At 59.8% G+C, this 10,321-nt stretch overlaps 1 protein-coding gene across 3 annotated transcripts; it reads right to left on the minus strand.

The window, feature by feature from the left end:
• Positions 1 to 22: 22 nt before the first annotated feature.
• On the minus strand, positions 23 to 9,261 carry DENND1C (DENN domain containing 1C). Of its 3 annotated transcripts, none has more exons than XM_042928180.1 (24): positions 9,230 to 9,261; positions 8,883 to 8,991; positions 7,748 to 7,812; positions 7,623 to 7,666; positions 7,449 to 7,498; positions 7,098 to 7,217; positions 6,936 to 7,005; positions 6,678 to 6,752; positions 6,518 to 6,583; positions 6,373 to 6,426; positions 6,151 to 6,261; positions 5,297 to 5,397; positions 5,157 to 5,202; positions 4,928 to 5,029; positions 4,705 to 4,830; positions 3,754 to 3,858; positions 2,867 to 2,957; positions 2,735 to 2,775; positions 2,447 to 2,518; positions 1,797 to 1,841; positions 1,617 to 1,724; positions 1,360 to 1,427; positions 1,028 to 1,235; positions 23 to 917 (listed from the first exon to the last, which is right to left on the minus strand). In XM_042928180.1, the coding sequence occupies exons 2-24, from the start codon at positions 8,897 to 8,899 to the stop codon at positions 294 to 296; spliced, it is 2,409 nt and encodes an 802-aa protein (XP_042784114.1). In that variant the 5' UTR covers positions 8,900 to 8,991; positions 9,230 to 9,261; the 3' UTR covers positions 23 to 293. The 3 variants fall into 3 exon arrangements, with proteins under 3 accessions (XP_042784114.1, XP_042784115.1, XP_042784116.1); XM_042928181.1 differs by lacking the exon at positions 9,230 to 9,261 and adding an exon at positions 9,193 to 9,217; XM_042928182.1 differs by lacking the exon at positions 8,883 to 8,991 and having other exon boundaries at positions 9,230 to 9,260.
• Positions 9,262 to 10,321: the final 1,060 nt, after the last annotated feature.

Below are 10,321 nucleotides of genomic sequence, written 5' to 3' on the forward strand. Positions count from 1 at the left end.
TTTTTTTTTTTTAAGCCGGTGGGACAGGAGTCAGTCTAGATGGAGAGGACAAACTCAGGGCTCATAGGCTGTTGAGAGATGAATTGTAAGGGTGCAAGAATCCAGGGGGGGCTTCCTGGAAGGGAGGGGCTTCCTGCTGCACCTGGGAGCCAGCTGGAGGAGGAGGAGGAAGGTGGCGGATGGGGTACGTTTCTGAGCACAGAGAGGGCCCCCAGATAAACTCACCAGGAAAACCAGCTTTGGGCTCATGTGGCTTTATTGAAGGACCAGGGTCTCCTCTGGGAGCCTGATTCTTAACCTTCAAAACACTTTTTAAGCTCAGCGACTCTGGGCCGGCTCCTACCCTGGGACTCCTGCCAGTCACTGTCAGGTGCAGCAGGGGGTCTGGGGGCTCCTGGCCCCTTGGGGCACTGGAAATGAGCATGTTCTGCCAGCATGACCTCAGATGGCTGGGGCCTGGGGTTCTCTGGGGAACCAGGATCTGAGGAAGAATCAAGGGGCTCAAGGGGTTGGGATGTCCAGGTAATATCCAAGTTGGGCTTTGTGGGGACCAGAAGTTGGGGGCTTTCTGGAGGGCTGGACTGGGTGGGTGCTGTGGACAGCTGAGAGCAGGGGCTCTCCTGGGCTCTGGGGTCTTCAGCTGCCTTGCGGGGAGGGGAGAGATGTAGGAGGAGAAGACTGGACTCGGGGTCCCCTCGGCTGCTGGGGTCTGCAGAAGCTGGTGGAGACAGCGACGGGAGGATGGTTTCTTGGCTGGCCTCCAAGGCTGGCTGGGAAATAGGGTCCTTTGAGGAGGTCGCGGCATCTGAAGACTGGAGGGTTTGCTGAGACGGCACGTCAGCAGGCAGGGACAGGGGCTGGGGCTCTGGAAGTTTCTCATCTTCTGGTTGCCATCTTGGTCTTTCTGCTATGTCAGGCTGGGTGGGGGTAGGGAAACGGGCAAGTTGCTGGCCTTCAGATGCTGGAGAAGGCTGACAAGTCTGATGGACTTTGGGCAGGGGGGTTGGACGGGGGCTGGGGCTCTCACCAAGCTGAAGCAGCTGTCTGTGTCCTCTCTGTGACAGCAGTCCAAGCTCTGGCTGGGCCGCAGGCTACCTGTCCTGCTGGCTCCCAGGCTCAGACTGTCCAGAATCTCGGCCAGCAAATCTAGTTCTTCTCCAGACCCCAGGAAGCTGCTGTCCAGAGCTTCCTCTGCCCATGGGTCCTGGGCCTCCTCAGGGCTCAGAGCAGGTGTCCTGGGTAAGGATGGGCAGCCCCAGATGTCTGCCCAAGACCCCTAGTCCTAATGGGACTGCTCTGGAGGTTCTGGAGTTTAGGGACCTGGCCTCCCTGCCCCCTCCCCCTGCCTTTGAGTCTCACCCTTCCTCCAGGGACTCAGAAGGTCTCTCTTCTAGTCGCCGTCTCCTGCTGGGGCGAAGGGGCCGGTTCTGCCAAGGACAGATTTGGAGGGTGGGGCCTCAGGAACTACAGGTTTCTAGAGGAGGGTGTGTGGTAAGTGGGCCCCGAACACTGGGGTAGGTGAGCATGCGAGCAAGAAGCCTGGGAGTAGACAGAGAAGAATGGGAGAAGGACAAGGTGGCGTTGGTGTCGCAGGGTGCTGGGGGAGATGCACTTACCTTTCCAAAGTGCTGGGTGATAGGCAGGCGCTGTTGCAGGCGATCTGAGCGGCTGGTGAGGGACGGGGCTCTCAGGGAGCCCCCCCTTTGCCGGCGAGAGTCCCCATCCTAGGAAGAGGGTGGGTGAGCCGGGTGGGTGAGCCCTTCTCCACTGCCCCGGCCGTTGGCCACCGGCCTTACCTTGTACATCAGAAGGCTCTGCACACCCTTCAAGCCGCTCTTGGCCTACGGAGGAGCCACAAAGAGAATTAGACTCCGCAGTGCTTTGAACCTGGGCAGTCAAGAGCTCGGCTCTCCGTCCCCTAGGATCACTGTCCTGCCATCTGTTCACGTTTGTGCTACACGGACCACCTGAGAAGTCAACACAGACTCACCCCTTGCCTAGTAGAAAAGAATTCCCAGAGGACATAACCACTGAACGAAACGGAGAGTGGCAAACACAGAACAGCATTCAAAAGACAAGCAACAGATAAGACCCAAGGGACAATTTGCTGCGGCAGAGGTTGGCCACAGGGAACTTCGGGGCTCGGGAGAAAAAGAAACACAAGGGCAGAGGCTGGGACCGTAGCGTCTGAGGACAAAAGATGTTCGCCAATGAATCTTGGTTGTCAGTTTTAAATGGGGAAGAAATGATCCTGGCAGAAATGAGTAGGTAACTGGAAAATAAAAACGCGAAGACTTATTTAACTGCCGGCTTGCTTCTGATAAAAAAAACATGTTTGCACTTTACATGTGAGGTTAAAATGTCCTGTCCCCACGAGGGGTTGACATGTGCCTTGTCCCCTGGTCTTCGTGACCCCCGGGCGGTGGCCTGTGTCATGTAGCCTCACCGAGCGGTACATGTTTTTGACAGCTGGTTGAGTCTTGGCCTTGACCGAATGCAGGAGAGCACCGCCACCTTTCTGGGGAGACAGAATGGCAAGGGAGAGAGACTTGGGCCTCTGGGGTTACCCCAGACTCCACCTCGTCACCCCAGCTGTGTGAGGCTGGACGAACCCCTCTCCCTAGCTGAGTCTCCATTTCTTCTGTCTATAAATGAGCATAACGGTGACCCTCCCTGGGGACTGTTACAGGGCTAAGTTAATCCCATAATAAACACTAAGAGTGCGGTGTTCTACCTTTAGGTTGTCTGCCCAGAGCTGGTAGGAGTAAAGAGCGCCTGCAGTGAGGAGAGGGGTGGTCACGGCTGGCTGGCGGGCTCAGGCGGGGGTGCTGGTGGGGCGGGGCTCCGGGCTAGACACAGGGCTCACCTGAGGAGGCCCCACTGCAGGTGATCTCCTGCTCAAAGAGATCTGAGAAGCCCTCTCCTGTGTTCAGCTTCTCCAGTCGGCCTTCGATGAACTGGGGGTGGGGGAAGGGTCAGAAAAGGGCTGCCTCCGCCACTTTTGAATTGAAGGACCCAGGATTCTGCTGGCCCTGCATATGTGGAAGCCATCCCTGGCCCCTCCAAGGGACTCGCCTCCGGGACCCAGGAGTCTGGAGGCGCCTCAGGAAGCCAGGAAACCTCCCCCCACCCCGCACCAAGTCAGGACCAGTCAGGGACCAGACCCCGCCCCTCATAGGGATCCGGAAGTGGGACTCTGACACTCCCGACAGGCCTCCCTCCAAGTTGACCCCACCTTCAGGGACCCGAGAACCCATCCCTACACTGATGGACCCTGGACTCCAGCCCGCCTCCCAAGAACCCCAGAAATCCGGCTCCGCTTCTCCTCCACGTCCCGATAACCCAGGAGTCCCCGCCCACCTCCTCTCCGGCAAGGGGAGGGCGCACTCAGGACACGCCTCCTTCAGAGTCCCGCAAGTACACCCACCCACCCCTGACCCTGGATGCTCCATCCTCAGGGACCCAGGAATTTAGTCCCACCCCAATCTCCCCAGGAACCTGGGAGTAGATCTCATCCCTCGGGAGCCCAGGAGTCAGGGGCTCCCATCTTTAGCGACACAGTTCAGTCATGCCTCCCCCACCCGGGGACCCTGAGGGCGGGACCCCCCGCTGGACCGACTCTGGTCTCGCCCATGGAACCCAGGCATCCGCCCCTCGGGGTCCGGCTCGCTCCCAGGGACCCAGGGTTGTCCTCCCCAGCCCCTACTTAGCCCCGCCCCCGGCCCCAGCCCCGCCCTCAGGGTTCTGGCGCACCTGTTTGAACAGCTGCAGGTGCACAGCCCTCCGATGGAAGGCCTGCAGGGGCGCCCCCGGCTTCTGGGCCAAGAAGGCCTCTTCACTGAAGGTCACAGGCTGACCCTAGAAAAAAAAAGACCCGTGACCTGATCTTCCCGTGGCTCTCCTGGACCCCAACTGTCTCCCTTATTGGCTTACATATCTATGTAGCAAGGTTGAGCGCCTACTGTGTGCCTGATCTTGCGCAGGGTCTCATGGGCCGCAGGGAGGTGGGAGCCTTTGAGGAGGAGGAGGGCGGGACCTGACTCAGGTGCTCACCATGGGGGAGGACAGACAGTAGGGGACGAGGGTGGGAGCCCCTTGAGAGAGAACTCGAGGGAGATGAAAGTCCTAATCCAGGCGAGCAATCATGGGGGCCAGAGCAGGGTGGAGACAGAGGAGGGGAGAAATGGGCAGATTTGGGATGTGTTGTAAAGGCAGAGCCAACAGGAATGTCAGATGCTCACACGATAGGCACCCCCCCCCCCCCCCAGTTTTTAGAATAGTTGTGAAAACGGGGGTGGGGAAGTTTGAGAGTCAGCAGATCCTGAAGTCCTGGCTTCAACACTCACCTGCTATGGGACTTCTCCAAGCCTTGGTTTCCTCATAAGTAAAATGGGACCATAATGGTATCTAGCTTATCACACTGTTGTGAGCATTAAGTGAGATCATAGTAACAGAAAAACCTAGCATTTATTGAGTGCTCACGATGTGCTAGGCACTACCCAAACATTTTGCATATGCCCATTCACTGACTCACCTGACCCTTTTGTGTGGGTGCTAGTGGGATCCCATTTTACAGATGGGCAAACAGAGGCACAGAGTAAGTGCTCCATAAAGGCTAGGCATTTATTATTATTATTATTATTATTATTATTATTATTCCTTCAGGACCCACGAGGCCTCTCCCTCGGCCTACCCGCTGCTCACCGGGCTGCAGACGAGCGCATCGCGGTATCCCCCGAAGAGCAGGGCCTGGGCTTTGAGAAAGAGACGGGACACCCCTTCCCCGGGCGCCAGGGCAACCTTCCTTAGCCGCAGCCTCAGCAGGGACACCTGGAGGACAAGGGGACAGCTGTGAGCCGGCGGGTGTGGGGCCTCCCCTCCACCACGCGGGGGGGGGGGGGGAAGCAGAGAAGGGGGTAACACTGACCACGTCTGGGGGCAACGCTTGCACGTCGTCGAAGGGCGTCTCTAAGGTATTGGAGTCCACGTTCATCATCACGACTTCCTCCAGGGCTTTCTCTCGCACTCTCTGCATTGGGGAGTGAGGGTGGGGACGGCCGCTCAGGGCCTGAGGATCTCTGGCGGGGGCAGTTATTTGGGGGTCCAAAAGAGGGGAATCCCGCAGGCCGCTGCGGTCCAGGTCCCCTCTCACTCACCTCGGCGAGACTGGAGTGCACTCCGATGAGGTAGGGCATGGGCGCACTGCAGACGACCGAGGGGACAGGGTCATGCAGGCGCCGCCCAGGGGTCCCCAGGACCCCAGGCCTCTTCCCCAAGCCCGGCCCCCGCCCCTCACCAGCAGTAGTCCAGCAGATGCGGCGGCAGCGTGGGGATCAGCACGTGCTCCCAGTGCATGGGGTACAGGAGGGCGCAGGACGCGTGGACGCACGAAGTCAGCTGGGGACAGGTGGGGGGCCGTGGACTCAGGGCCTGGACCCCCAGCTTCAAGGAACCTCTTCGGGACGGTGGCTCTCCCGGCTCCATGCCCCACGTCCCCAGTCTCCTGTCCCTCTCTCCCCCTCCTCGCCCCTTGCCCACCCCCTACTGCGTGAGAGGTGAAAACTCAAATCCCTTTAGGAATCCTGTGACGGCCAAGAATTCGGCAAATTACAGGGCTTGGAGCCGGTGGAGCCAGGACTCAGCGGGTCTCAGGCGCTCCCTCTAGGGGGCGGGGCTAATATACAACCCTCGGGGAGCTCTCTCCGCAGTGGTAGAACAGCCCACTAACTCCACCCACAAAGAGGCGGGGCTAGAATTCAGCTTCCTTAGTTCCGCCCCTAGGGGAGGAGCCGGCGTTCCTCACCGCCCCCCTTCCCCCCCCCCCCCCCCCCGGGTCCTCCTCCTAGAGACCCAACTACAATTTAGAGCCCCCCCCCACCTCCCCGACGGCACCCTCCAGAGGGGCGGAGCCAGCCTTGGTCTGGCCCATAGTGGGTGGGGTCTGGACCAAAGAGGGGGCGCTACAGCTCAGCCCACGCCGATTCCCCCCGCTAAGGGCGGAGCCAGGATTCCACTCCATCCTGAGGCTCAGAGGGGCAGAGCCAGGCCTTCGCCTCAGGTCTCGCCCAGAGGAATTAGACTGGGAATCCGTCCCGTGGTCACGGCCCCAGGGGCGAAGCCCCACCCCCGGCCCGGCTGGCCCCGCCTCACGGTGCTCAGCTTGCTGGCGGTGAGAAGGACCCTTCTCTCCGCCAGGAGCGCGGCGAACAGCCCCACGATGTTCTCGTCTGTCACCGCCACCACCAGCTCCGTTAGGTTCCTCTGAGGATCAGAGAGAAGCGCTGGTCGCGAGGGACCACAAGATGTGACAGCCCCCTCCGGGTTTCGGGACCTCTCCCCGCCCCCAGAACTCCCTCCCAGGTGTCCACTCACGTTCTCAGGAATGGATGGCAGGCGGCCAGAGTCGGGGGCTACGAAGCAGGAGAGCTGGTGGGGGGGGGATGAGCGGGGACACCGATCAGTCAGGGGTTGGCCTTGCCTGGGGGCCCAACCCAACGGGGTCCCCAGTTCTGCTCACCGGCCTGCTGTTCCCAGGGGCAGGGGGCAGGATGCTTTGTGCACTGGAGATTGTCACTCCGCTGCCCTGGGAGAGAGGTGTAGCTGCGTGGTCCTCGGGGCTGGGGTACAGCCTCCCCACCCACCTAAGCTCGGACGCCCAGGGATTGGGGGCTACTCACCAGCTCCACGGAGGCCTGGGTCCCAGGCAGGGGCTGCTGCAGCAGATTTAGAAGAAGTTCCTCGACCTCAGAGACCTGGGTGGGGGTGGAGTGTCTGAGCTGGGGGGGGGGGGTGGGTGGGTTGAGGATTGACTGGGGCTAGGTGGTCTGGGAAGAGCTGAGGGGCTCAGGTCAGGCCTGGGAATTCTGAGCCTGGTGGAGGGCTTGGGAGGGTAGAGGCTGGGACTCCCACGGGAAGAAGAGGGAGGCTGGTCTCACTTGGTCCTGGGCCAGGAGGTCACCCACTGTGTTCAGTAGCTTGTAAAACACCTCAAACCAAGGCAGATGGCTGTGGAGAGGGCGCGTACGTTCCACGAAGTGCCCTCAGGCCAAGGCCCTTCCCACCCGCCCCCCCCCCCCCCAGAGCCCCAAATCTCACACCTGAGGATGCACAGGCAACTGTGGGCACCAGCCCGTAAGTGGCAGAAACCAAATCTGCGGGTTCCGCTCAGGTCGGTGAGGGCAAAGGTGAAATGTTGTACAGCTGGGCTGGGGGGCTCCCTGGAGGTGGGAAGGGCTCTCAGAGACCCAAGGGTCCCAGGTCCCTGAACCACGCCCCCCACCCCAGCACCAACAACACTCCTACTGCTGTGTCCACCAGTCTGGGGCTCTGGGTGTATAGATCCTTAGTTGTCAGGGTCCCTGAGTCCCTGGGTCCCTGGGTGTTTGAATCCTGGGGGTCCCTGAGAAGTCTGAGTCCTTGGGTTCCTGCAAGTAAGCTTCCTTCCATACCTTTCCACATCAAAAGGGAAGCAGAATTTAGGCACCATCTGCATAGCTTCCTGGGGATGGAGAGAGGGCACACTGCTTGGCCATTCGGGTTAGGCCCCACCCCTGGCCAAGACAATCTCTTCCGCTGGGGGGACTGGCCCTGGGCCCAGGGGAGCCAAGAACCAGCCAGCGTACCTGGTCCCTGAAGTCTGGGGGAAACTGCCGCAGGATGGGGGGATCTGTGGGAGAGCGGGCTTCTAAGTTCAGGCCTCCAGACCTGCCCTCCATGTCCCCACCCCCACCCGATGCCCCCAACTCACCTTCTTGCAGGGAGGCAGGGCGGGCTGCTTCGAAGAACCAATCAAACACGGCAGGTGGACCCCCTCTGTGGGGCAGGAATGGGCTTTAGTGGGTCCAGGGGCTTCCTTCTGTGTCTGTGGTTGTGTCTGCAACTCTGTACCTGTGTGTGTGACCTCAATGGTTTGTGACAGCGAGTAGGTGGTGTGATGCTGTGCGAACAATAGTATTGATTGTGTGTGCGTGACTGAGAAGTGTGAAGCACCGAGTGTGACTTGTGTGCATATGTGGACATGATGTGTGTGAGCCTGTGACTTGTGTTTATGTGCTGTGTGACTTGGGTGAACATGCAGGGGTGTGTGTGTTTGTGATTCTCTCCTGTGTTTTCCTGGAAGGATGAGACTGACCAGTGTCGGTGTCCGGTCGATGAGTGTGTGTGACCAAGCCAGCGTGGGGACAAATAGCATCCACAACTTCTTGCGTGGCTGTGAGTGTGGCTGGGTAAATGCGTGAGCATCTCTGTGGTCTGGAGACCAAGAGACCCTGCCCATGCGTCTCTGGCTGGGAGACTTCATGGTGGCCCAAGGGCTGACCCCAAATTTGTCATCCGAGGAAGGAGGGCAGCATGCCCTTGTGCCCCTGGGGGCCCCGCACTCTTTACTGCCTTCGCTTGCCCCCCCACCCCCCACCTCACAGAGGATGCTGGGTCCTGGGCTCAGGGACAGGGACAGGGAGACAAGAAGGGAGACAGCACAGGGATGGGGACTGACTATAGGCACACAGAGCCCCCGACACGGGAACCCCCCAGCACTTCACTCTCATGCTGGCATGGTCCCACACGAGCACCCAGGCACATGGACCCCACACAGTCTTCCCCCACCCCCAACCCCCGCTCCCTGCTGACCCCCGGAAGCCATGTTCCTCTTCACTCTGATACACCAAGAGGTGCCTGCTCAGAGTTGCAAACTTAGTCACTCGGAGCCGGAAGGAGAAAGAAAGAGAGGGAAGAGGGTCTGAGAGACATGCCCCAGTCCCAGCCACCTGCCCCTGTGGCTCACAACCCCTCCCGAGCCTGCCCCAGCCCGGCTCCCCTTGGCCCCAGCCGGGGCCTGCTCTGGGAATCTTGGTCCAGAGAGTGGGGGAGGGTGTAGCTCTTACTCAGCTCTGGATCCCATGGTCCCTGCGGGGCCGCCGGTGGGGCCCTTGCCCTAGGGGTCCTGGGGGGCCTGTGCTTGCGTAGGGCTGGGCCCTGAGCCGGCTCAGCTTCCTGTGTGGCCGGGAGAGGAAGTTTAACGGGTGACGGGTGACGTCCCAGGAGGGAGGCTCCCGCCCCCACCCACTGTGAGAGACCCAGGCATCCTGTCTCCTAGCCCTCCCAGGGATGGGTGGGCATGGGTGGTGGACTCGGAGGCCGGACCCCCAGCACTGTCCTGCCAGGCCAGGGCACCTCTGACCCCTGACATCATACCCAGGCCTCCCTCTGTCTGTGGCAGCCAAAGACTCACAATTTGCCTGAAATGCTTCCTCTTCGCTCAACTCAACTTTGCTCAACTTTCCTTTGGTCTTTCTGCATCAGCCATTCCCTTTAGGACCACCAGAGGGAGCCAGGCTGGAGAGTGAACGTAGGGGAGCCAGGGAGGTGGAGAGACAGCACTCAGAACACAGGTAGAGGCAGGCCACACACACACACACACACACACACACACACACACACACACACCTCTAAGGTCTCCAGCCAAGACACAAGTGGAGATGAGACTGAACAGAGAGCTTCATGCCCCCCTTTCTCTCCAGGGAGGCTGGACCACAACCAGGACTGCAGATGGATGGTGCAGATTACTTGGCATCCGTCTCTCTCTTGCACAGTCTTAGACATTGCTAGAGACTGAATGTTTGTGTCCACCCAAAATTTACATATTAAATCCTACCCCCGCCACCAGGGTGATGGTATTAGGAGGTGGGACCAATGGGAGACGATTGAGCCATGGGGCCAGAGCCCTCATGAGTGGGATCGACGACCTTATGAGACCCCAGAAAGCCCCCTCCCCCCTTCTGCCACGGGAGGACACGGTGAAGAGACCGTGGTCTCTGTGAGCCAGGGAGTGGGTCCTCAACTGGACACGAAGTCTGCCGGTGCCTTGATGTTGGACTTCCAGTCCTGAAAATTGCAAGAAGCAAATGTGTATTGTTTATAAGCCACCCAGTTTATGGCATTCTGTTATAGAAGCCCTAATGATCTAAGGCCTGGAGTCTGGGAGGAAGTTCAGCTGAGTGTTGACCTCTCTGTATTAATTATCTATTGCCGTGCAACAAGTCACCCTAAAGCGAACGGCATAAAAGAACACGTTTGTCATCTGGCAGTTTCTGTGGGGGCCCAGACTCTGGGCACAGCTCAGCTGGGTCCTCTACTGCAGGATCTCTCAGCTGTAGCAACGTGCCCCCTGGGCTGTGGTCTCATCCGAAGGACCAGGCGGCAAATGGTCTGCGTGGAAGCTCACTTGGTGGCTGTTGGCAGGATTCAGTTCACTGTGGATTGTGGGACTGAGGGTCTCAGGTCCTCGCTGGCTGCTGGCTGGAGGCTGCCCTCGGTTCTTTGC

This window comes from Panthera leo, chromosome A2 (assembly GCF_018350215.1).
Source record: "Panthera leo isolate Ple1 chromosome A2, P.leo_Ple1_pat1.1, whole genome shotgun sequence".
NCBI lineage: Eukaryota > Metazoa > Chordata > Mammalia > Carnivora > Felidae > Panthera > Panthera leo.